Raw genomic sequence first — 27,280 nt, 5'->3', positions numbered from 1 at the left:
GGAAAATTGATAAATTGGATTTCATCAAAATTAAAAGCTTTTGCTCTGTGAAAGACCCTGTTAGAAGATAAAAAGACAAACCACTGAGTGGGAGAAAATATTTTCAAAGCACATATCTGACAGAGGACTATGTAAGATATATGTTATAAAAAAAAAGAAAAGAAACAACAGTAAAAAAGCAAAGAATCCATATAGAACACAAGCAAAAGATATGAAGAGATACTTCACTGAAGAGGACATACGGGAGGGGAAGAAGCCCGTGGAAATATGCTCAACGCATTTTTTTTTTTTAGCCACGATGCAAATTATAGCCATGTGCATAAGAATGGCTGACGTAAACAACCATGACAACAGCAAACGGTGAAAATGTGGAGAAGCTGGATCGCTGTTGCTGAGTCAATAATACGGAACAGTCACCCCCAAAAACAGTTCGGCAGGTTCTTAAACTAGACGTGCAACTGGCATACAATCCAGCAAGTGCACTCTTGGTGTTTATCCCAGAGGAACAAAGACACACAAACCTGTATGTGAATGTTGATAGCAGCTTTATTTGCAGTAGCCCCAAACTGAAAACAACTCAGATGTCTTTCAGTGGGTGAATGGTTTGACAAACTTAGACATCCATACCATGGAATACTACTCAGCAATAAAAAGGAAGAAACTCGATACACGCAGCAAGCAGGGTGACTCTTCAGTGAATTATGCTGAGTGAAAAAAGCCAATCCCCAAAGCTTACATACTGTATGATTCTATGTACATTCTTGGGATGGCAAAAGTATAGAAATGGAGAACAGACTGATTGCCCGTTGCTTAAGGAGGGAGCTGGAGCAGGAGGGAAGGAGGCGTGACTATAAAAGGGCAACCTGAGGGATCCCTGTGCTGATGGAAGTGTCCTGCATCTTGACTGTATCACTGTCAACATCTCGGTTGTGAAATTTCTATAGTTTTGCAAGATGTTACCGCTGGGGACCAGTCCCTGGAGAAAGACATCATGCTTGGTAAAGTAGAGGGTCAGTAAAAAAGAGGAAGACCCTCAACGTGATGGATTGACACAGTGGCTGCAACCATGGGCTCAAGCATAACAACAATTGTGAGGATGGCACAGCACTGGGCAGTGTTTCGTTCTGTTGTAGGTGGGGTCGCTAGAGTCAGAACCGACTCAATGGCACCTAAAACCACCACCACCACTGGGGGATACTGGGTTAAGGGTACACAAGATCTCTCTTTTATTTCTTACAACTGCATGTGAATCTACAATTATCTCAAAATATAAAGTCTAACAAAAAACTCAAGCAAAAAAAGTACAAGTCACAAAACACAAAAAACCTGTATCACAACCCTGTTGAAAACCTCCAGTAGCACATGGAAGAAAATCCAAACTCTTCACCATGGAGAAAGGCCACCTCTCCTACACTTTTTCCTTTGCGCACTCTGCTCACATTGCCCTTCCTCCTGTTGCCCAACAGACCAAGCACATTCCCACACAGAGCCTTAGTGCCTGCAGTTCCCTCACTTGGAGTGCTTTTATGCTAGATCTCCGCATGGCTGGAAGTTTTCTTCGCTTAGATGGTCATTCAAACGCCACCTTCTCAGGGAGGACTTCCCAACCACCACTGTATCATTGCCCACTTTAATTTTTTTTATAGCACCATGCTCTAAAGGAGCCCTGGTGGCACAGTGATTAAGCACTTGGCTGCTAACTGAAAGGTCAGTGGTTCAAACCCACCCTCTGCAGAAGAAAAGACCTGGCTATCTGCTCCCTTAAAGATTACAGCCTAGGGAACCCTCTGGGAGAGTTCTACTCTGTCACATAGGGTTGCTATGAGTCGGAATCGACTCGATGACACACAACAACAGCCATGCTCTGACTCTTGTTGGTTTGTTTTCTTGCTTACTCTCTGTCCCTCCCTGGAACACAAGTTCCATGAGGATGAAGAATGTGCCTGTCCCACCACCACTGCAGTTGCTGGAACATGGTGGGTGCTCATGATTATTTATTGAGTGAATAAATGCCCAGAGGAATGTGTGGGGGAAAATGAGCCAGGAGCTCTCTCTATACAGACATATTTAAAAAAATGACTGCATCATTCTTCCTTTTGTTGTTCAGTGCCATTAAGTCAATTTTCGACTCAGTGACTCGGAATCCACTCGATGGCACACAACAACAATCTCTTTGGAAGCAGGTTGCCAGGTCTTTCTCCTGTGAAGTTGCTGAGTGAGTTCGAACTGCCAGTCTTTCAGTTAGCAGCCATGAACCTAACCGTTGCGACACCAGGGCTCCTAAAACCAAAAAAACCAAACCCATGCCATTGAGTCGATTTTGACTCACAGTGACCCTGCAGGACAGAGTGGAACTACCTCCATAGGGTTTCCAAGGCATGGCTGGTGGCCTCGAACTGCAGACCTTTTGGTTAGTAACCGAGCTCTTAACCACTGTGTCACCAGGGCTCCTGGAGACACTGAATTCCTTGTGAAGTTAAAATTTAGAAGTGGGAGAAGAAAGCACTTTGGCAACCAGATTTGAAGTAAGGTAGGACAGACACCACAATCAAGGATGGGAGGGTGTGTGCGCCTCACTTTACAGGATAGCTGTGTGGCTGTGAGCTGAGTGTAAAGTGATTTTACTTATGTGAACTCTGTATTCTCATTCACTAGTCTTATAAAACCAGAGATATGTTCACATGAAGTAGCAGGCACGATTTGAACAGGATTCTTTAGTGGAGGGAGAAGAAACAACGCTGGCCACTATTGGCTACTACTATCCCCCAGCATGGGGCCCTAGTGGCACAGTGGTTATAGAGCTCAGCTTCTAACCAAGGCATTGGCAGTTTGATCCACCAGCCACTCCTTGGAAACCTTATGGGGCAGTTCTACTCTGTTCTATAGGGTTGCTATGGATCGGAATCGACTCCACAGCAAAGGGTTGGGTTTGGGTTTATTTATTTATTTATTTTATCTCCAACATGGCAGTGAGTATCCCAGCCTGTTAGACAGGAGACTGGGGTTCGATTCCCCAAGAGGAAGCAGACACCCTTTTGGAGCCCTGGTGGTACGGTGGTTAAGAGCTTGGCTGCTAACCAAAAAGATTGGCAGTTCAAATCCACCAGCTTCTCATTGGAAACCCTATGGGGCAGCTCTACTCTGTCTGGTTTCTATGAGTTGGAATCAACTCGACAGCAACGGGTCTGGTAAACATGGATTGACACAGTGGCTGTACCAATGGGCTCAAACACAGCAACCATTGTGAGGATTGTGAGGATGGCGCAGGACCAGGCAGCATTTCGTTCTGTTGTACACAGGGGTCGCTATGAGTCTGAACCAACTCTATGGCACCTAAAAATTATATTCCCCAGCAGGACAGTTTCTGAGGACAGAGCTTTGCAGCACTTTGTCGACATTCTGAATTTCCCTGCCATTATTTTTCCAGTCTTCTTTTTACCTCAGGAATATCACCCATGCTTGGGGAAGGCTTGACTTTACTCTGTGCTTATTGTTTAGTTGCCATCCAGTCAAATCCAACTCAGCCACAGGCAGTTTTTGGCCTTTCTTCTAGCCTGTGTACTTGGTGTGTAATACCACATTTCACCAGTAGGGGTCACTACCAAACCCTCTGAAAGCAAAAACACCCCACTCTTGAACAGCCATCCTTCCCACACTGCACCTTCCAGACAAGGAGCTGTCCTCACCCCATCTCTGGCTCCCCTCCCTAGCCTCTGCCCTCCATGACCAGTACTGCTGCCAGGGGGCTGGCTCTAGTCCACATCTCCTTCCCCGGCTCCCAGCTGCTGCTGTCAGAGCTGCTGGTGACCCCGTCATCGACCTATCCTGCTCTCTTGCCGTCAGACACTCTGCAGTACTGGCCAAAAGGTTTTGCAACTCCTGCTGGCCCACCAAACACCTGTCTGAGGGTGTCTGAGGGTCCAAGGCTCTGGGTACCAGAAGAGGCTCAGGTAGCCTTGGCTCCCATTAGGACAATTTCATTTAGGCAATAAGTGAAGCAGTGGGCCAGCCTAGTAATCTAGCGTTGTTGTAAATTTTTTTCTAGTTGCTGTCAAGTCGATTCCCACTCATGGCAACCCCATGTATGTTAGAACTGTGCTCCACACGGTTTTCGATGGCTGATTTTTTCGGAAGTAGATCAACAGTCCTTTCTTCTGAGGCACCTCTGGGTGGACTCAAACCTCTGACCTTTCAGTTAGCAGCCACGTGCATTAACTGCACCACCCAGGGATGTTGTAGAATTACCTCCTTGGGAAAAAAGAAATCCATTCTAATTTTCAAACAAGTGGCTATAAATGATTGGCACATGACCCATTCATAAGTTGAGGGTGGCTTGCATGCTCCAGCCTGTAGATTCATAAATGTTCAGGCTTAAACAATGTTCACGGCTCAAGGCAAAATGAAGTATAGTGTTAGAAGCCGGGAGAGTGGCACCCCTTTGAGGGGTAGTGGTGAGTGAGGCATAGTGGAATTCCGGGTGCTAGTCATGTTCTGTTTCTTGGTCTGGGTGCTGGGTACCCAAGTATGTTTACTTTGTGAAAATTTGTTAGGCTCTACGTTATGACCTGGTCACTTTTATGCGTGTATATTATACTTCACAATAAAGTTTACTTAAAAAAATTTGTAGATGAGCTTTATACATAGGACGTCTCAGTCATTTCTGGGATTTCTACTGTAGCCCAGAAAAGATTAAAAAAAAAAAAAATGAGAACACCAGACCCTAGGAATAGACCTAGAAATGTTTTTCACTAAGATGGATGCTTAAGTAATTTCAGGTGAATGTCTTTTTTATTTTTATAAAATAAAAATAAAGGGGCAGAGAAGAGTTGGTTTTGAAATGCTTCCAGCTGGTTTTGCTCTTCACAGAATCACTGAGGCTTATTACCCGAGGGTCAGTCAGCACACCTGCTCCCATTTTGGGTCTTTGTGGCGCTTGACGTCAGGCACGGATCCAGCCCACAGGGGGTTGAAGGCTCTGGGCCAAGGACGGGGTGATAATGAGAACACCTAATAGGACTCCCTTTGGATGGAGGTCTGGTACTCTGAGGCTCAGAACCCAGCACAGCTGCACTGCTGCTTCCTTGCTGTGGGGCCAGCTCCTCTGTCTGGAGAAGGTGGCTCTGTGTTCTTTCTTTACTCTCAGAAGGCAGCCCCCCGGCAGGGCCTGGCAGTAGAACCTGCTCTGCCCTTTTGGCTCAGAGGCCAAATTCCCCTGAGATTTCACAGGCTCCATTGTCTTAGAAGGAGCCCTGGTGGTACAACGGTTAAGTGCTCAACTGCTAGCCAAAAGGTTGGCGGTTCTAACCCATCCAGCAGTTCTATAAGAGAAAGTCCTGGCTATCTGCTCCCCTAAAGGTTATAGCAAAGAAAATCTTATGGGCAGTTCTACTCTGTCACACAGGGTCACTATGAGTCAGAACCGACCGGACAGCACCCAACAACACAACAACATCGTCTTAGAGGACCCCAGAGTTCCACAAAGCCTGTTCTGTGGCAAAGGTGTAAGAAGGCTGACATGGGGCCAGACTGCCTGCATTCTGTCTCAGCTCTCCGACTTACCAGGTGTGTGACCTTTGGCAAGTTATTTAACCTGTGCCTCAGTTTCCCCTTCTGTTAAATGGGGATAAGAATAGTACCTACTGTAAAGGCTGCCTAGGAGGATTAAATGAGTTAATACTTATAACATGCTTAGAACGGTGCCTGGCACGTAATTGTTGTTGCTGTTGAGTTGGCTCTGACTCACGGCATGGCCCAGTCCTGTGCCATCTTTACGATCGTTGGTATGTTCGAGTCCACTGTTGTGGCTATTGTGTTAATCTATTTCACTGAGGGTTTTCCTCATTTTCACTGACCCTCTACTTTACCAAACACGATGTCCCTTTATACCCATTGATCTTTCTGTAAAATTTATATTTCTCCTTAAAAGAATTTCGATCCCATCTGTCTTCAGGCAGTTCATTAGAAGAGGATTCCAAAGTCAAATGAGCTCAGGACACACTCAACTGTATTCAAGGCTTAGCAGTAGAGAAATCTGTGTAACCCAATGGTATCCCAAGGAGTGGAGCTGCCATTCAGCTTGTCCATTCTCGCACAGCTGTGCTAGGTGTTCACGCTGCTACCTGGGCTGGTAACTATTTTGAATAATATCCCTGATGGGGGGTGGTTTTCTACAGAAGACCCTTTGGGAAATACTGGAGTTGCCACATTCCCTGGTGAGGCCCGCATTATGACATAAAGCACTTACATTAGGGAATTGACTCATTTTATCCTCACAACCACCCTAAGAGGTTAGTACAATTATTGACCCATTTTCAGATGGGGGAACTGAGGCAGAGGGAAGTTAAGTAACTAGACTAAGGTCGTACAGCTAATAAGTGGCAGAGCTAGGATTTGAACCCCTGAAGTTTGGTTCCAGAGTCCATGCTGTCAACCACTGAGCTATACCGTCCCTAGAAGCCCTTGGGGTATGTGATGGTCGGTGATGCAAATTCCTCAGAGCCTCTCAGGCAGATTGGTCCTCCTTGGTGCTTCTCATGGTCACAAGGTTGGGGCACTTGCCACAGACTCTCCCTGCCCTTGGCCATCTGCCCCAATGGTTGGTGGGGGGAGTGGGCATGCCAAGGCCATTTACTCTTTAAGTTCTTCACTGATACATACAACAATTCCACGTGGCCCACCAGCAGGAGTAGAGTGTCTACATCCTATCGCCAAATGAATGACCCCAAAGAGATATTTAAGAATTCATTTGCTAAGAGCCCCGGGGCTGGTAGGTGCCGGCAGGAATGACAAGGAGGCCTGTGAAGAAGTGTGAATCTCAAGGGATCAGAGCTGGAATCATCCACTCTTCCCTACCTGAAAAGCCTTCTCCCAGAGCCTGGCTTTCCAGCAACGTTGGCAGGACCTGTATTCTGTTTATCCAGGGAGCTTCTCCCATTTTCTTCTCCCTGGCTGATTCTTATCTGTGCACCCAGGTCCACTCAAGTCTCAGCACCTCAGTGAAGCTCCCTGTTGTAGCCCACCCTCCTCTTCCTCCTCCGGAGCTCTCACGCCTGTCATAGCCTGTACCACCCAATTTAACACCGTTTTATAAACCACCTTATAGGCTATTAAGGCACATGCATTAAATCTTCCCAGTTTTAATGCAACTTCCTTGGGTTAAAAATAACTTCCTATTTCATCACACGGGCTAAAGTGCCTTGGGACATAATTACCAGTTTACTAGTTGTTGTGGCGTCAACTCCAACTCACAGCGACCCCATGTGTGTCAAAGTGGAACTGTCCTCCACAGGGTTTTCAGTGGCTGATTTTTCAGAAGTAGAGCACCAGGCCTTTCTTCCAAGATGCCTCTGGGTGGTTTTGAACCTCTAACCTTTTTGCTTAGCAGCTGAGCACCTTAACTGTTTGCACCATCCAGGGACTCCGGGGACATATAGATGCTCAGTACAACAGCTGCCCCACGATGACGGCACGAGCAGCTTTAGCTAGCAGAGTGCGTTCTCACCAGGCTAAGGGACCATTCAGACCTGTGTCCCTCCAGCCTTGTTCCCGGCCCACAACCACAATGGTGCCAAACCCCTCCTACCTTGCTGGCTTTCAAGATCTCAAACATCAGGGGCAGGCCTTGGGTAATGAGCTCCTCGGTGTATTCTTCCTCCTGAATGGTCTTAAACTCCTTCAGCAAGCACTGGATGAGAGGCCGGCGGTGCTGCTGGAAGGCAACCCGCAAAGACTCCAGCCACGTGTGCAGAGTCCATGGGACACCTGGAAGGGGAGCAGGAGTGCAAATGGGAGGGGGAGGGAAGAGGAAGGCAGAAAACAACCAAAGGGGGAGGCATGTTTTTATCCGAAAGCTGGCCCTTCTCCAGGACATTACCAAATTATGAGACCAAGGGACCGATTTTCCACGAATAAAGCTAGTGTTGGTTTTTTCCCCCAAAGACTTGCACCAGTTAAAGTGAAAGGTTGTAATTCAATGACGTTAACTATGAGTGTCCATTTCTACATGCGATTCACGTTAACAGGGACTACCTTTTACCACGTATAGTCATTGGGTGGAAACCCTGGTGGCGTAGCGGTTAAGTGCTATGGCTGCTAACCAAGAGGTTGGCAGTTTGAATCCGCCAGGCACTCCTTGGAAACTCTATCGGGCAGTGCTACTCTGTCCTATACGGTTGCTATGAGTTGGAATCGACTCGACAGGAGTCGGTTTGGTTTTGGGTTTTTTTTTTGTCATTGGGTGGAATATTGGGATTACAACGCATCCTATATGCACATTACATCCTTCGGAGCTCGTTTGTCTCTGTCCCCTTTACTTTCAGGGGAGACAGAAGCTCAGGGAGGGGAAGAGTCCTGCCCAGGACCAGGTAGCACATCCAGGCCCAGATGAGACTTTAAAGCTGGTGAGACTCCTCCACGGACCTCCCTGTCTACTGCTCTGGCTCGGACGAATATTTATATCTGAGCAAGATGACACGGGAGAATATCACTGCTGTTCCTTCGTCAAAACAATATTTCCATCTGCAGGTACTCCGTCAGGTCTTCCTCCTTAATAGCAACCTCTCCAGCAGCTGATTGCTGCAATTTGCTTCTCTTCCCTCATGGGGAGGCCCAGATGAGAGAGAACACGTCTCCTAACTGTTTAAACAAGGAGACCATTCAATCTCGAGCTTCATGATCGTGCAAAATAGGCTCTCAGGGCAATGGCATAAATGGCCCACATGCTAAAGAGCCACCACACGAGAGAGGCCAGTTGCCAGAACAGTGTTATGGAGGCCTCTCCCCAGACCCTCAGCCTCGCTCCATCCGCCACACCCTGCTCTGTGGTTGGGGCTGTGGCTAGGTCCTGCCACTCTCCTTCCTGGGGCTGGTGGAGGCCAGGCTGGTCTCATGCCCCAGCCATGTGGAGGAGAAGGCTCTGGGCTAGATGGCTTTGCCCCGAGGCTCAGTGGACCACAAAGGAGAAAGGAGGCCTGGGAGGGAAGGGGAGCCCTCACCCTGACTGCTGCCCAGCCGCCGCTCCCTAGGGTTGGATGCTCTGAGGCAGTGAACCATCTGGGATGATTGTTAAATATAAAGATTTCCAGCCTGTATCCAGACCCTCGACAGCAGAGCCTCTGGGTGTAGGGCCTGGCAATCTGCATTTCACACAAGCTCCCCAGGTGATTCGTATTCATGACCCAGTGTTCAGAGTTTGGGAACCATGGTAGGAAGCTCTGAGGATGAGCTTCGTGGCTGGCAGGATGCTGTTGCCTCTGGAACGGTGTGGGCGTCTTAGCAGGGAATTGCTCCAACCAGTGACTGGGCCCCGGTGGGGTGTGTGTGTGTGCATGTAAGTGTCTGTATGTATTTATGTATGAATGTGTGTAAGTATGTGTGTAAGTGTGTATATGTGTTCATATGTGTGTGTGAGTGGTGTGTGTATGTGTGTATGCGTATGTATGCATGCGCATGTATCTGTATGTGTGTGTGCCCATGAATACGTCTGGGTGTATATGTGCATATGTTTGTGTATGTGTGACTATGTGTGTCTATGTGTATGTATATATGTGTGTGTACATATGTGTGTATATGTGTATGTGTTTAGGGGTGTGTGTGCGTATGTGTACATGTGTCCTTGAGCCGGGGTAGCAACGCCACGCCCAGCAGTGGAGGGTGTCCAGACTGACCTATGCTCCTGATATCAATTGTGACATCCACGTATCCATGCTCAGCGCTGTGATACATGGCCTCCCTCAGGGCTCTCAGTTTGGCCTTGCTGTTGCGGCTGGCACACAGGGGGGGCGGGGCTGTCTCCGCCAGGTCAGTCCCCTCAGCCAGAATCTCCTCCAGGGACAGGATATCACTCTTCTCCTTCTCTGGCTGAGCGAGCAGTTTGCGGAACACATTCCTGTCAATCATAAACCCAGAGAGGAAGACACTCAGAGGTGGAAGCGGCTCTGCTGGGGGGCGCAGGGCGGGGGGTGGTTGCTCAACCAGGGTGGGATAGGGGAGGTCACTTGGGACAGGAAATGAGAGGACCAACTCTGGGATGGTGGTTTCAGAGGCCTGATGCCATACGGGGGGCTCCATTTGGAGATGGAGGAGACGGTGGGGGGTGATGGCCTTGTTTCCTCGAGGGGCAGCCTGGAGCTAGGCGATTTCCTCTAAGATGGCAGAGCAAGGCTCCACACCCTGGCCTGTAACCATGAGCCTGTACCCTCTCCAGAGTGGATGTGCTTTACTTGGGGTAATGGATCATAAAATCCGATGGGGTACATCTTGAAGGTAACTTACAAGGGAAGTAACCAAACATTAGGGGCTTTGCTATTTCTAAATGGTTTCTTCTTACTTGATGACAGCTGACGTGATATACTCTGGTCAAAACTGGCAAAGTTTCATTGTGAGGTTAAAGCTGGTTCAGGAAGTACAAACTAAGCCCGTCTACCTGACAGATGTGCACAGTGTGAGAAAGCTGGCAGAACACCTAAGGCCACTCTGGCCAGGCCTGGGCCACTCACATTGCCTCTTGGCCCAGCATCCAGAGATGTAGTGGGTCTGGGGTAGGCCTGGGAATCTGCATTTTTAACAAGCACCACCTGGGACCTTGTGACTTTGGTGCATCCTAGCCTACCTGTGTCCATGGGCTGCGGCCTGGCTGAAAGAGTTCATATCACCCTGAGGGGTTGTAGAAATTCCATTCCTGTACATGGTTCCTATCAGGGGATCAGCGCCACGCTCCAACAGCAAACTAACCAGCTCAAAATTTCCTGCAAGCCCAGAGAAGGGGGTTTTATAACAGAATAAAGAAATATATAGTCATAGGCACGTCAAGGGCCAGGGTGGTGGAGACCCTTGGCTGGAGCGAGAATCAGCAACTCTTACCTACAGCGGCTGCAAGCTGGAGGGGCGTTTCAGAGTAGTTCTCCTCACCATGTTCCACAGAGCCTTCCACCTTGGCCCCGGCGTCCAGCAGAAGCTGTGGAGGAAGAGTGGCCATTGAGACGTTCAAAGAGCATGCACTCTGAAAAGCCGTCAGTAAAATGGCAGCTTATTCGACACTGGTGGAAATAAGTGAGATGCCAAGGCCCTGTCCTTCACTCTGGGTCAGTGACCGGGTGCACAGGGCTGGGTGGCAATTGTACCTCAGAGGATAAACTGAGAGCCTCTTTTATTTCTAGAGCCTTTGACTACTCAAAGTGTGGTCCACAGGCAACAGCATCAGGATCCTTTGAGAACTTGTTGGAAATGCAGACTCTGAGGCCCCACCTCAGACCTACTGAGTGGGAGTCTGCATTTTAACATGCACCTCGGTGATCTGTATGGACATCAGAGTTTCTAGAAGCAAAGAGTTAGAAGCCCTTGGCACTACAGCTCTGGAAGATTCCCTTCTCGAATTGGGTATGCAAAGCCATAGAGAGCATTTAGCTCTTAGAGCCACAGAATCTTAAGAGTTCCAAGGACTTTGGGAACCACCTGGCCAACCAACCAGGGCAAGAATCCCTTCTAGAACACCCTGGATGGCTCTGAGGACAGTTTAGCAAAAGCTAAGTATCGTGGCCAGCAAGATCAAGTAACAAAGCAGCAGAATGAGCTTTCTGAAGATTTGCTAGGAATGAATCCATTCTGTGCCTTCCCTAAGATGCCTGGGCTTCTTAAAGGCAGAGATTTCGTCTATGCCGGGTCTCGCTCAGGGATTGCTGTCAGCACCACTGAGGTAAAATGGGAAAGAAATCTGCCATCTTTACTGTCTATGCAGGGCTACTGTCTCTGATAAATGGGGGCATAGCCAGGAGGAGGCTGCCAACTTGGCATTCCCTGACGCTCGCTGCACCTCCAACAGGGAGGTGACCTGACGTCTGTTTGGCTTTGCTTGACTGCCCAGTGCTCCCATTCCTGATATAAATAGTGGGGATGCCACTGTATGTTCAGAAATGCCATCTGTGTCCATCAGGCCAGCATCTGACCTCTGCTTTCTTAGATTGCTCTACTAGGCATGGACTGGGCATGATGTTCTTACAGGCAGGAGCCAGGTCTCAGTGTGACATTACCTTGGGTCTGTCTTAAGGATTCCCGTGACCCAGGAAATAGCAAAGTATTCCTGAGAAACCCCAGTATTGCAGAGATGTGCATCTTAATTCTAAGCGGCTTGGCTCAGATAAGGAGGCAAGTTCCTGATGTACCGCAAGCTCAATGCTCACTATGGGGCCAGGTGAGGTCATGGACCTGGATGTTGATGTTACTTTTCTGATAAACTGAAGACAAAGTTTAAGACCTGAAATGTACTGGATGGTTATTCATCAAACATCACCTCTACACCAGCCCAAAAAGGTGCAAGTATTATCTATTTATATGCCCAAAGTATGTCTTATGGAGACATTTCATCATCCCAGGGAAGCTGTTTCAGAAGACACATGATCAAGGCCTACTCTAGACCTCTTGGGTCAGAATCTCAAGAAGTAGGATCAAACAAGTGTCATGGAAATGTTCTGTTGGTGACTCGGATACATCTTCTGACTGGTTGGGAACCACTGGTCCCCATATGAACACTGGGGTCAAACCTAAGGGGAGGTTCCAAGATTTCGACACCAGCCAAGTCTTACATTCATGTTACAAGTAAAATGAAGGAATCCACAAAATAACATCGCAGGCCCCACCCCAGAGCAACCAGGAAGAACTTCACAGGTTTGCCACTCTGTGTGCGAGGCTGCCTATGGGTTCATGACGGCTTCATATTGATTAAAACCGGGCCATATAGATCACTACATATAATATTTTCATCCATAAGATAAAAATGGGCTGTATTTCAATGCAACTAACCAATATGCGTCTCTTAGGGTATTTGCATGCTGGGAGAGGTACAGATTTGCATAAAGAGGTAAGATTAAAGGGCAGATGTAAACAGGAAACACGTTAATACCTGAACTACAGGAATATGTCCATGCAACACAGCAAAAGTCAGAGCCGTCCAATGGCGGGTCTCGGGGTGGACGGATGGATATTTATGAGGAGTACTGACAACCTACAAACAAATTGAAGTTATTTTCAAAATGTGACCTTGGCAAAACTTAGTCTAGCGAATCTGACCTATCTGGTTGGGTGTGTTCTCTACAGATGTAGAAAAGGACATCCTGAAAGGTACGTGGGAACCCACTGGCGATGTGGGGTAGGGATTTTCCCCCGCTGGATGCCCCAAACACCTCTCGCCAGAACCGGCCATCTGTACTGCTTGTGTTTGTAAGAGTAGACATTGAGTGACCCTCCAAAGGTAGCCATTGAAAGACTGTGTTTTGGAGAATTTACCCATGGAGGTAATGAGAAAAGTTTTCAGTGACTTCATGCCTAACAAGGACTCCTTTGCTTCTCACCTGAAAGGAATTAAATGGATGACTCCTGCACACTTCTAACTTGCCTGGGAGAAGCTGTAATGGCAGCTACAGTGAGCCACTCTCCTGCCTGTCTCTCTCCTCTTCCTGCTTAAGGAGTGTTGGTTCTGAGAGGTACTGGGTGTAAGGCAGCATGAGATGCCACCAATATCATATCCCACACCTTTAAGGAAAATTCTCGTCAGCGGCAAACCCCACGCCAAGTGATGTCTGTTTCAAGCTTCCAAGCCAGGAAGACCATCACCCATCTGATGGAGAAACTCCATTGTCTGGTGTCAGCTCACCCCATGTTTTCCTCCTGTCATTCTCCTGCTGGCCTCCTGGATGACAAGGACCCTCATTGTACTGGAACCATGGGCCCAAAACTTCCCTGGATACATCATGAATGAGCAATCTAATATTGGTCTTCTGATATGAGAGAGGGTCTCAAAATACTCCAGACCAAGAGAAAGGGGCCAGAGCAGTGAAGGTTGGGCTTCTGCAGAATCAGCACCTATACACAGCTTTCTCCCCAAACATTGCTGGGGTCATGTAACTGCCATGTCTGCCTCATTCAGAGACCAAGCTCCACCAGGGGAAAGCCCTTAGCTGGCAGCCAGGGACTAGAGAGGGGGACCAGAGAAGACCCACCACCAGAACTCAAAGCTGAGGAGTCCTTGCAGAGGTCTACGTGGCTCTTCTCTTAGGGCTTCCTAACAGAGGGGAAAAAAATCTCCAAATACTTGAAATGTGCAAGATCCAGAATGGTTCTGGATCCAAAACTAAGTCTACTGCCTACTTTCTTCAGAGGAATATAGACCTCACTAACAACAGGAGCTCTGGTGGCATAGTGGTTAAGAGCTCTCCTGCTAACCAAAAGGTCAGCAGTTCAAATCCACCAGCTGCTTCTTGGAAACCCTATGGGGCAGTTCTACTCTGTCCTGTAGGGTTGCTGTGAATTGGAATTGACTTGACGGCAATGAGTTTTTTTTGTTGTTTTGGGTAGTTAACAACAATAACAAAGCATTCAGTGCTAAGACTGCAAGGACATCTAATTTGGAGCTACAAGGTTTCCCAGGGTTGCTGAATTATGATTGCAGGATGTCAATCTTCCCATCCTCTGATGCTGCCAACATCTGCATGCCAAGGAGAGCAGGTCTCAAGACAGCATAGGACATGGTCAACAAACGGGATTTCACCTCTTATAAGCTTGAATCCCAAACACATGCTAGGTCCTCTCTATATTCCTTCCAACAACTCTCTGAGATGGGTGTGGTTTTCTCCCCATTTTGTAGATTGGGACACTGAGGCTCAGAAAGGTCAAGCCACTTGCCCAAGCTCAAAAGCAAGTCACTATGATGGCAATGGTTTCAGAATGTGAACCCAAGTCTGTCAAATTCTAAAGCCTGTGGGTGTGCACTTTTCACTTCACCACATGGCCTCCAGGAAGCTTTGAGATTAGTTTGAAGACCTGTGGCCTCTGCTCAGCCCACAGGTGGGTCAATCAGGCTTGGTGGGGGGAGGGCGGAGAACCTGAGGTCGGTAAACCTTAGCTCAGAGGTCAGCACTTCCTCTGTTTTGTATGAGGCAGAGAGAAAAGGGCTGATGGCACAGTAACTCTTTCTGCCCCGACTCCAGAGAGAATGGCTCAGCAGTAAGAACCAGGGACTCTGTACTGCTGAGCCAAGGAAAAGCCAGCTACAGTCATTCTATTTAAACAAAACATGCAGGCAGCTCCTTGCAGGCTGGTTGGGCTGTGGCTTTGGGATGGACGAGGTCTGTGGGCTGGTCTCACACTGGACATAGCAACTAAAGGGACAGAGAGAAACCTATATGCAGGACTGAGCGCCCTCAGTCCTGGCTCTTGGGAGAAGAAGCCCCCTTCTCGTCACTTGCCTTCCCTTGGGGACTGCCAGGCCGAGGGCCCTGCAGCCCTCTATACCCTCACCTCCACATTCAGGTCAGCTCCGGCATCCAGCAGCATCTGAACCATCGCCTCGTCCCCACGGACGCAGGCATACATCAGGGGGGTCATGCCCTGCGGTGAGTTAAAAACCAGAGAACGGAGAATGTTTATAAGGTGGCTGTGGTCACTTGGCGACAACAAACGGCAAATCTTACTTGTGTTGAGGAGGCTACGTTTGTGCACAAAACCCAGCATTAAAAATATGAAGTCCAGCCCTGTGACTCATAGGCCACAACCCTCCACATTTTGCAAACCAGAACGGAGGAGAGGAGGAAGCTGAATCGCCTTTTCAGCATTTACTTTTAAGTCGGAGGGTTTCCGTTTGTTCTTTTTGGAGGTACGATAGGCCTAAGAGCATATGCTAAAACAAATGGCTGATTTCAACTTATACTCTTAGGAATTTTCTGGATTCTGCAATATCAGTCTGAGGCTATCTAACTAGTAAACATGGTTTCCTTGACATTTTTTCTATGACAATATAACAAGTGTTACTGTGGCTCTGATATCAGCTTCTGGTCAGCATCGAGGGAAATCAGATATATCTGACCATGTGGAGTCCCCAGTCACCAACATCTGGTTTGACACTATCATTGACAAGCAAAAGGCACGTGAACAAGAAATGGCCTTCAGGAATACCGTATTTGCCCATGACAGTCCTGCTTATTATAGAGGAAGCACCGCAACCCACAGAAGGAAGGGATGGACTTGTTTCAATAAACGGTGTTGTGAAGGCTGTGACTTGGGAAAACATTCAAGTTAGAGCCTTCTCTCATACCAAACACCAAAATAACTTCTGGTTTGATTAGATAGATAGAAAAAAATTTAAAGCAATAAAAAATGAGTAGCAAATATCTAATTGGTCACTGGATCAGTTTCTAGACAGAAAAGTAATGGAAGAAATCACAAAGGAAAATTATCACAGCTTTGATGACATAAAATTAAAAACATTAGGCAGAAAATTTAAAGGTAAGCAATACATTGAGATATATTTGTCACATTTTAACAGAGAAGGGCTTATATGCCTAATATATAAAGAATTCTTCTAAAAAAGAAGCTCCAATGAAAAGCGGCAGAAGTTAAGCAGAAGATTAAACAGGCAAGGCATATGTAATTGGAGGCTGTGTAAAAAACAAAGTTTCTGGGAACGTAATTTAAACTTCAAGGACTTGAAAAAAGGTTGATGCACTTGAATCAGTATTTTCATTTTTAAGAATCCCCCATAATCAAATAATCAGAGATTTAAACAAGGACTTGGGTAAGTATATTTGGCCGAGAAATAATAAACAATTGAGGTATGGTTACCTGAACAAATAATATGACTATTTTATGTAGTCATCAAAAGTGATTAAAAAAAAATATTTAATGATATTGGAAAGTACCTTTAATACAAAATATTCAAAAAGCAAGATATAATAAGATCCTGGTTTTCTTTATAATGTTAATGTATTGAGTGTGTGTGTGTGTGTATGAGTTGGAACCGACTCGACAGCAATGGGTGGTGTATGGTGGTGTGTGTTAGATCTCCTTGGTGTTGCTTAAGAAAATGATTAGCTATAATTAAATAAATCCTTGCTATCCCCTCTTTGGAAAGCCTGGTGGTGTAGCGGTTAAGTGCTACGGTTGCTAACCAAAGGGTCGGCAGTTCGAATGCGCCAGGTGCTCCTTGGAAACTCTATGGGGCAGTTCTACTCTGTCCTATAGGGTCGCTATGAGTTGGAATCGACTCGACAGCACTGGGTTTGGTTTTGGTTTGGTATACCCTCTTTTGTTTTACTGACTATGCTAAGCCATTTATCTGTGTGGATCATAACAAATTATGGATAACATTACGAAGAATGGGAATTCCAGAACACTCAATTGTGCTTTTGCGGAACATGTACATAGGTCAAGAGGCAGTTGTTTGAACACAAGAGGATACTGTATGGTTTAAGGTCAGAAAGGTATGCGCCAGGGTTGTATCCTTTCACCATACCTATTCAATCTGTATGCTGAGCAAATAATCTGAGAAGATGGACTGTATGAAGAAGAACAGGGCATCAGGATTGGAGGAAGACTCATTAACAACCTGTGTCATGCAGATGACACAGTCTTCTTGCTGAAAGTGAAGAGGACTTAGAGCACTTACAGATGAAGATCAAAAACTACAGCCTTCAGTACGGATTACACCTCAGCATAAAGAAAACAAAAGTCCTTATGAGTGAACCAATAAGCAGCAACAGCATAACAAATGGAGAAAATATTGAGGTTGTCAAGGATTTCATTTTATTTGGCTCCACAATCAATGCCCACGGAAGCAGTACTCAGGAAATCAAATGATGTATTGCATTGCGCAAATCTGCTGCAAAAGACTTCTTTAAAGTGTTAAAAAGCAAAGATGTCACTTTAAGGACTAAGGAGTACCTGACCCGAGCCATGGTGTTTTCAATCACCTCATATGTATGTGAAAGCTAGATAATGAATAAGGAAGACTGAAGAAGGAATTGATGCCTTTGAATTGTGGGGTTGGTGAAGAATATTGAATATACCATGGACTGCCAGAAGAATGAACAAATCTGTCTTGGAAAAAGTACAACCAGAATGCTCCTTAGAAGTAAGGACAGTGAGACTATGTCTCATGTACTTTGGACATATTATCAGTAGGGACCAGTCCCTGGAGAAGGACATGATGCTTTGTAAAGTAGAAGGTCAGTGAAAAAGAGGAAGACCCTCAACAAGATGGATTGACACAGTAGCTGCAACAATGGGCTCAAGCATAACAACAACTGTGAGAACGGTGTAGGACCAGGTGGAGTTCTGTTGTACGTAGGATCATTATGAGTCGGAACGAACTTGAGGGCACCTAACAACAACAATACCCCCTCCCTGGGGCTCGCTCATAAGCTGCCCCTGTGAGAGGTGGCCTCATCTGTCCCTTGTGACTTTCCCTCTGAGAATCACATTTAAAGCTGCTCTTGTTTTCTGTCCACGACATCCTCACCTACACAGGTGACTCCCTGATTGGTTTCAAGGGCTTGGGGGATGGTTGCCTATATCTGAGGTACATCCGAGGGTCCCCTCAGAATGACTTTAGTGTATCTTAAACATACTCTAAATGTTTGGTGAAAATCTGCCTGGACCTGTACTGTGATGCATAACAAACAGGCAAAGAACTGACTTTAACCATCCGGCAAAGGACTTGAAGGACACATACTAAATATAAATGATGGCTATCTGGATGTGGCATTATTTCCTTTCTGGATTAGGCATATTTTTGCTATTTTACACTTCAGCTGCGCTGATCATGTGCTACTTCTACAAAGATGAACAAGGGTATTTTTACATTTTAAAAACTAAAAAAAAAAACAAACCACCTGAGTCACCAGCAGGGGGAGCCTCTCTCCAGGGTCTGCTGGAGGGCTCCCCAGCTGTTTCCTCTTCCCAAGGGGGAGGGGGGCGGGGTGGAGGTGGGCGTGCCTGTTGGTTCAGATATTGGGACTCCGTACCTGTTCGCTCATGGTGTTGATCCCATCAGGGCCCAGCAGGGACACCGCCTGCTTCACCAGGTCCGTCCTCCCACAGTTCAGCATCCGGAAGCCCAGGTCCTGCTTAAACTTGGCTTCGATGGCCACCGCGTCCAGCTTCCGTGAAGCACAAAAGCAGTCGTCGGCCCTAAGGAAGGGAGAGATGGTCACGTGGGTGCAGCGGCCCCCAGGACTGGTCCCCAAGGGCCACAGGAGCTAACTCATTAGGCAGCCCCAAGGAGACTTTGCATTCGTTTTTCATGTAATTTGCCTGTTCCTGGGCTCCTCTTCCACTACCCAGCTGCCCGTTGTACTGTGGTGGCTTGCATTTGGCTATGATGCTGGTATTTCAAATACCAGAAGGGTCACCCACAGTGGACAGGTTTCAGCAGAGCTTCCAGAGTAAGAAGAGCCCTGGTGGTGGTGCAGAGGTTAAAGCACTCAGCTGCTAACTCAAAGGTCAGCAGTTCGAACCCACTGGCCTCTCCATGGGAGAAAGGCGTGGCGGTCTGCTTCTGTAAAGATTTACAGCCTTGGAGACCCTGTGGGGGCAGTTCTACTCTGTCCTATAGGGTAGCTGGGAGTTGGAATCGACTAGATGGCAGTAGGTTTTTTTTTGGTTCCAGACTAAGATAGACTGGAAAGAAAGGCCTGGTGATCTACTCCTGAAAGTTAGCCAGTGAAAACTCTCTGAATCACAGCAGAATATTGACTGATATAATGCTGGAAGATGAGCCTTCTAGGTTTGGAAGCACTCAAAATACATAGTGGCTTCACCAAATAGACTTAAGCGTACCAATGATTAAAGCCTGTATAAAGGTGGCACAGGACTGGGCGAGTTTTGTTTTGCTGTACATGGGGTCACTATAAATTGGAACCAACTTCATGGCAACGAATGACAACAACAACAGCCACTCTGTTAAACTCTTTACATGAATTAATTAATCCCCACACAACCCCAGGAGGACTTACTGTCATTACCCCCATTCTGGGGTCCCTGAGTGGCGCAAACAGTTAAAATGCTTGACTCCTAGCCAACAGGTTGGCGGTTAGAACATACATACCCAGAGGTGCCTTGGAAGACATGCCTGGTGATATGGCTCTGAAAGGTCACAGTCTTGAAGACCCTATGGAGCAGTTCTACTGTGTACACATGGGGTTGCCATGAGTCGGAATCAACTCAACGTCGGCAACAACAACAACCCCTCTTTTAACCACGGGGAAACAGACATTGGTAAGTGACTTGTTCAAGGCCTTATAAGTGGTGAGGCTGGGATTTGAACCAAGGCAGTCTGTATGGAGAGCTAGCCTAGGTCACCACTGTATCACTTATCCCCTACAATCCTAGTGCATGCTATTTATCTGTTTACTGCTCATCTGACTTCCTCGGAGGCTGGGGACTTTTGAGGACAGGGACCCTGTCTAGTGGTCTCTGCTTCCCAGTGCCAGACAGTGCCCAGAACATGGAGGTGTTAAAAAAAAAAAAAAAGTTAGTTGAATAAACACAGAATGGGTGGCTTCTCTACGTTCAAAGCAGAAGCAATGCAGAGAACCAGCAAGATGAAAATAAGAATGCAAATGGCAAGGTGCATGGGAAACCGGAAGCCAGCCAGCCCGGGTCAAGCAAGGAAGAGGTGGGGGCGGGGTGGGGGGGCGGGGAGAATCAATGGACTCAAGGGGGAGACAGAGACTCTGCTTGTAAAGCATGTTACTTCCTTCTCCTGATAAACCGTTCAATCCATCAATCCTTAAACCAAATCACCAAACGTTTATTGAGCACTTGTTTGTGCCATGGTCTCCTCTAGGTGGAGAAGACACACAGGTAAACATGTCACTGTCCCTGCTCTGGGGGCCCACGGCCGGGAAGGGGAGAGCCCACAGGCATGGGTCATGAGAATTCAGTGTAGCAATGCAATGCTGGGGGGATCCTGGACACGCCTTATTGCAGACCAAATGCACTGAGGGAGCATAAGGGAGCTGCACCAACGGAGGCCAGCAAGCTGACCTGGAGCAGAGTCTTAAATAAGGAGGAGGAGGCAGGTGTTTTCAGTCGCCTCATATGCATACGAAAGCTGGGCAATGAATAGGAAAGATGGAAGAAGAATTGATGCTTTGAATTACAGCATTGGTGAAGAATATACCATGGATTGCCAGAAGAATGAACACATCTGTCTTGGAAGAAGTACGGCCAGAATGCTCCTCAGAAGCAAAGATGGAGAGACTTCATCTTGCTTACTTTGGACATGTTATCATGGGGGATCAGTCCCTGCAGAAGGACATCATGCTTGGTAGAGAGTCAGTGAAAAAGAGGAAGACCCTCAATGAGATGGATTGACAGTGGCTACAACAATGGGCTCAAACATGGCAACAACTGTGCAGATGGCGCAGGACTGGCCGATGTTTCATTTTGTTATACATAAGGTCACTGTGAGTTGGAACTGACTCAATGGCACCTAACAACAACAAAAGGAGACAGGCAAAGACAGGGCAGAAGACTTTGAGCAGAGCCAGTGTGAGCAGTGTTTCGTTCTGTTGTACACAGGGTCGCTATGAGTCGGAACCGACTCAATGGTACCTAACAACAACAACAACAGTGTAAACAAAAGCATGGAGCTGAGTAATGGCAGATTATGTGAAGGTAGCTGTGTGTGTTGTAGTGTTTCTGGGGCATAAACTTCTAAGAAGAATGCCAGAGGAAGGCAGGAGCTAGATTATTACAGAGACCTTTGAGTTTATCTTTAAGGTTCCAGATTTTATCCGTAAAGGCTACCAAAGGCTTTTAAGCAGGGGAGTGATATGGTCAGATGGCCACCTCTAGGAGAGAGAGAGGTAGGTGGTTTGAGGGGAGCCGACCATAGAGGAGGGGGACGTGTTGGTGCCTAGCAGCACAGGATTGGTGCGAGATGAACTAGCCAAACAGGCGGAAGAAGCCACTGCCAAGGCGTAAAGTAACAATGGGCTGATTTAAAGCAGTGGTAATTGGATGGGGCAGAGGGTGTGGATTCTGTCTTCTCCACAAGCAGAGTGTGGCCCTCGGCTTGTGAACCACACACTCGCATAAGCTGGAGTCAGTGCTGTCTCAGGCCTCTTCATGTTCCTTCTGTTCGCCAATGCAGAGGGCCAGAGCTGAGGGAAGGAGCCAGGGGTTCAGAACTCCTGGTTCCATTCCCACCTCTAATTAACTCCCTTTGTGGCAGAAGGAAGGGCTATGTTTGTGAGAGAACTGCCTTCCTTTTTATCCTTGGGGGAAATGAGAGGGGCTATGGTTCCAGAAAGAGCCTTGGTGGTACAGTGGTTAAAACACTCAGCTGTTAACCAAAAGGTTAGCAGTTTGAACCCACTAGCCACTCTGCAGAAGAAAGATGTGGCAGTCTGCTTCCATAAAGATTTACAGCCTTGGAAGGCCAAATAGGCAGTTCTATTCCGTCCTATAGGGTCGCTATGAGTTGGACTCGACGGCAACAGTAGATAGATGCTAGGATACTAGTTGCTAGGGGTTTGCTCCGGCCACCAGGGAGAGCTGATAGGATGTGGCTAGACTCCAGGGAACAGGAGACTTGTGGCTTGGTGTCAAGATGGGGTCTAATCTACATATACATCCCAGGAACTGGGTGTCAGGCCAGGCCTCCAAAGGTTCTATTTACAGGAAGGTCTACCATGAAAGGTTTTCAGGGGCCCACAATTGACCAAGACCCAGGACTCCAGACCACCCCAACACTGTTGGAAGACTCTCCAGGCAAGACAGAAAACTTATCTAGGGTGGGGGTGGACTGAAGGACTACAGGCCTGGCTTCAGGCAATGGCATCAACTCCAAGATGCCAACATTTAGGGTACAGAACGGGACTGTGCCATAGGGCTTCTTGGCACAGCTCATGGAGTTTTCAAGTTGGATATCCTACAGTTAGGGTTGCCAGATTTTACAAATAAAAATATGCTACCAAATATTGCATGGGATGTATTTACACTAAAACACTATTCAGTCTTTATCTGAAATTCAGATTTAACTAGGTGTCCTATTTTTCTAATCTGGGAAAGGGCAGAGCTGTCTATCAGAGTTTCTCCAAGGTGTAGACAGGGGAAGAGAAGAGACCTTGGGGATGGCAGTGGACTTCATCCAAGGAACCAGTGGTTCCTAAAAATGGTTAAAGAAGAAGCTTCAGGCAATGAACAGGCCAGATAGGAGGTCAAAGAGATGGGGCAGCATTCTGGGGCATACCTCACAGAAGCTTCCAGAAGCGGTAAAAGTGGGGTCTGCTGTATCATATTGAAGAGCCTGAAGCCTTGTTGGAGGTGGTAAAAATTTAGGGGAGGTATCAGATTTGACTCATTGTAAGTAAAGCTTTTTTTTTCCTTTTTAAAATTATGTTACATCTTTTAGGGATTTCTAGATTCTTGCCTTTTTTGTTATTTTGCCTTTCAATTAAATGCACACACAGTAAAACTCTGTATCTTCTTAAGGCATTGGAATACTGGTTAACCTTATTCTTTGTCTTATAAAGTAGAAATAGGCCTGCAGTTCTTGTTATTCATCGCTGGCTAGTTGATTTCGACTCATGGCAACCCCATGTGTGCAGGTTAGAACTGATCCATAGGGTTTTCAAGGCTGTGACTTTCCAAAAGCAGTTTGCCAGGCTTGTCTTCCAAGGTGCCTCTGGGTGGGTTCAAACCTCCAACATTTCAGGGTAATAGTTAAGTGCTTAGCCATTTGCAGTACCCAGGGACTCCAGGAAAACCTTTCTTTTAACACACTGTGATCAAATCCTAGAAGAGGCTGCTTTGTGAAATCAAGAGCCCCTTCTTGGGAGCAAAGATACTGTAAATTATCACTGTCCCTGAAAAACACCCATTGCAGTTTTTTCCCTATATGTGTCTGAGTCCTTTGTGATATTCTCAATGCTTGGCTAGTTCTCACTCAAATAAGCATTTTTTTTTTCTGCAGTTAAGCTAAATTCCATTTGATTGGATAAATGTTACCTACTGTGTGTGAGGTACCATGCTAGGGGGGTACAGAGAGGAGTAGAAGCTCAGACCCTGACTTCATGGAGCTCACAGACTGGGAAACAGATAATACCAAGAATATTAAGAGAAGTGTTTACGAGCTCAGAGGTCCTTGATTTTAACTAGAAAGAAAGAAATGACAAGAAAATTACTGTAGCTAAGATGATAATAACAATAACTGTTATAATAGGAAGCTACTGTTTATTGGCCCTTGTAAGCAGCAGCCAAGAAATCAAAAGATGCATTGCATCGGGCAAATCGGCTGCAAAAGACCTCTTTAAAGTGTTGAGAAACGAAGACGTCACCTCGAAGACTAAGGTGCACCTGACCCAAGCCATAGTGTTTTCAATCTCTTCATACGCATGTGAAAGCTGGACAATGAATAAGGAAGACCGAAGAAGAATTACACCTTTGAATTGTAGTGCTGGAAGAGAATACTAGATACACCATGGACTGCCAAAAGAACAAACAAATCCGTCCTGGAAGAAATAAGACCAGAATGTCCTCAGAAGCAAGGATGATGAGACTACGTATCACATACTTTGGACATGTTGTCAGGAAGGATCAGTCCCTGGAGACAGACATTATGCTCGGTAAAGCAGAGGGGCAGCGCAAAAGAGAAAGACCCTCAATGAGATGAATTGACACAGTGGCTGCAACAATGAGCTCAAGCATAACAACGATTGTAAGGATGGGGCAGGACTGGGGAATGTTTTGTTCTGTTGTACATAGATAAGGTCTTTATGAGTCGGAGCCAACTTTATGGCATGTAACAACAATACAATGTTTACTGAATGCTCACTACGGAAATCTTGGCTCTTTCCGTGTTTTAATTCATGCAGCCCTAGAAGCCCACGTAGTGGTGCTATCATGAGCCCCACTCCAGAGATGAGGAAACGGAGGTGAAGGGAACTGCCCAAATTGTAGAGCTAGAAAGCAGGGAGCCAGGGCTCCACCAGGTGGTCTGACGCCTCAGTCTGCCCGTTTCAGTAGGACCCAGCACTTCTCCATCCCTGTTGACCTACCCATGTCTACAACTGTGCACTTGACCCAATCTCTTGGATATTAGACCCTCAATTTAAAAAAAAAAAAGTCATTTTATTTATTTATTTTTATTGTGATAAAATATATACAACATAAATCTGCCATTTTAACCATTTTCAAGTGTACAGTCCAGTGGTATTAATCACACTCGCCATGCTGTGCACCCATCATCACTGTTTCTAAACCTTTCCATCACCCCAAATAGAAACTCTGGTCCCATTAAGCAGTAACTCCCACCAGACCCTCAAATTTAACATGTCCAAAAGGAATTTTTATTAATACATCCACCCACTACCTTCCAAACTCGTCCCTTAGTCATCGCATATCAGTAAATGGCACCATTGTCCACCCAGGTGCTCAGGCCAGAACCTTCTCTCACGCTCACATCCTTTCTATCTGCTGCTGATTTTGCCACCCAAATCCCAAATCCATCCCCTTCTCTCCACCTCCACTACCCCACCCTGGTCCCAAACACCAGCATCTCCTTCCTAGATTACTGAAGTGGCCTCCTGGTGGTCTTTCTGCTTTCATTCTTCCGGAGATCTAGGTTCTATTCCCGGCCAAGTGCAGCCACCACCCGTCTGTCAGTGGAGGCCCGTGTGTTGCTATGATGCTGAACAGGTTTCAGCAGAACTTCCAGACTAAGATGGACTAGGAAGAATGGCCTGGTGATCTACTTCTGAAAATCAGCCAATGAAATTCCTACGGGGCACGATGATTCTATCCCATTGTGCATGAGGTTGTCATGAGTTGGGGGCCAACTTGACAGCAGCTAACAACAACATTCTCTCTCTTTTTCTTTTTCTCTCTCTCTCTATATACAGAGAGATAGCCAGCCAGTTGGGCAAGTATGAAATCTGTAGGTTGGCCGGCAGGCTGGTAACTCAGGAAAGAGTTGATGTTTAAGTCTTTTTTTTTTTTTTTTTTTTTAACAGTCTCAAGAAAGAATCCCTTCTTCTCCTGGAAACCTCAGTTTTTGCTCTTAAGGCCTTCTATTGACTGGATGAAGCTCACCCACATTATGGAGGGGAATCTCCTATACTTAAAGTCAACTGATTGTAATGTTAATCACCTCTACAACAAATAAGGGACAACTGGACACCACGGCCTAGCCAAGCTGACATATAAAATTGACCATCACTTCATCCGAACCTTTTCTTTTTTTTTTTTTTCACTGACTCTCTGCAGGGCTGGCTCCTTCTCACTCTTGAAGAGTTCTCTTGAATGTCATGTTCAATGAGAGGCCTTCACGGACCAGTCCACCTAAAGGAAGGTGTGGCTCTCTCCTGTCTTTACACGTTTCATTTTTAGGCCAATTCCATCTGTCTTCTTGTTAGCACTTTTTGCAACTTGTGACTATTTTATTTACTTTTTTTTTTTTTTAAATAAGATTGTACTGTGTTTTTGGTGAAGGTCTACATAGTAGTTTAGGTTCCCATTCAACAATTTCACAAGTTGTTCAGTGACATTGATTACATTCTTCACAATGAATGAACATTCTCATAATTTCTGTTCTGGTTGTTGTGTTTCCATTAATCAAGTTTCTCTGCCCTCTTACATTCTCATCTTTGTTTTAAAGTAACTGTTGACTGTTTGGTCTCATATAGGTGATTTTTTAAAGGAGCACAAAGCTTAGGGGTGATATTATTTTTGAAGCCAATTTGTTATTTAGCTACAAGGTGACCTCAGGGGTTAGTATCTCAGGGTAACAGTCTCAGGGAGTCCTCCTGTTCAACCAGTTCAGTAAGTCTGTTATTTTTTTAAATTTTTGTTTTAGGAATTTGAGGTTCTGTTCTGAATTTTTCTCTCATTCTATCACAACCCATCTATTGTGGCCCTGTATTTGGTTTACTGGTGCCTTGGTGGTGCAGTGGTTAAGTGCTCGGCTGCTAAATGAAAGCTCAGTGGTTCGAATCCGCCAGATGCTCCATGGGAGAAAGATGTGGCAGTCTGCTTCCGTAAAGATTTACAGCCTTGGAAACTCTATGGGGCAGTTCTACTCTGTCCTGTAGGGTCACTGTGAGTTGGAATTGACTCCACGGCAATGGTATTTGGTTTACTTTTTAAAAAAGTTTGCTATCTCCACTAGAATGTCAGCTTCCTGGGGGCAGGACTTTGTTCTCTACTGTATCCCCTCTGTGTGGGATGCACACAGTACTGACTGATAGTGAGACCTGCACAATCTACTAGTCTTTTTTTGTTCTGTTTTAATTCTATTTTATTTTAGTAAAGTATAACAATAAAACGTAATGGAAGTCTGCCATCTTACCCATTTGTAAGCGTACAATTCAGTGGCATCAATTATATTCATAATGTAGTGCAACCATCGCCACTGGCATTCATTCTTGGGAGCAGGTGCCAGAAAAGTCTGTTCATCAAGAGTCCATGCGAAGTAAGTAAGTTCTAGTTACTGAATTTTACCAGCCAAGTC

At 46.3% G+C, this 27,280-nt stretch overlaps 1 protein-coding gene across 2 annotated transcripts in view; it reads right to left on the bottom strand.

The window, feature by feature from the left end:
• Positions 1 to 27,280, bottom strand: part of ABTB3 (ankyrin repeat and BTB domain containing 3) — a 371,198-nt gene that overhangs the window by 36,561 nt on the left and 307,357 nt on the right. For both annotated transcript variants that reach the window (XM_049884271.1, XM_049884272.1), the window contains 7 exons: positions 18,789 to 18,954; positions 15,289 to 15,378; positions 12,896 to 12,997; positions 10,861 to 10,954; positions 10,610 to 10,745; positions 9,666 to 9,886; positions 7,583 to 7,761 (listed from right to left, as the gene is read on the bottom strand). In XM_049884271.1, the coding sequence (XP_049740228.1) occupies positions 7,583 to 7,761; positions 9,666 to 9,886; positions 10,610 to 10,745; positions 10,861 to 10,954; positions 12,896 to 12,997; positions 15,289 to 15,378; positions 18,789 to 18,954 (988 nt within the window). The remainder of the gene's footprint in view (positions 1 to 7,582; positions 7,762 to 9,665; positions 9,887 to 10,609; positions 10,746 to 10,860; positions 10,955 to 12,895; positions 12,998 to 15,288; positions 15,379 to 18,788; positions 18,955 to 27,280) is intronic.

This window comes from Elephas maximus, chromosome 4, assembly GCF_024166365.1.
Source record: "Elephas maximus indicus isolate mEleMax1 chromosome 4, mEleMax1 primary haplotype, whole genome shotgun sequence".
Lineage (NCBI taxonomy): Eukaryota > Metazoa > Chordata > Mammalia > Proboscidea > Elephantidae > Elephas > Elephas maximus.
This window is presented reverse-complemented; position numbering and strand designations above follow the sequence as displayed.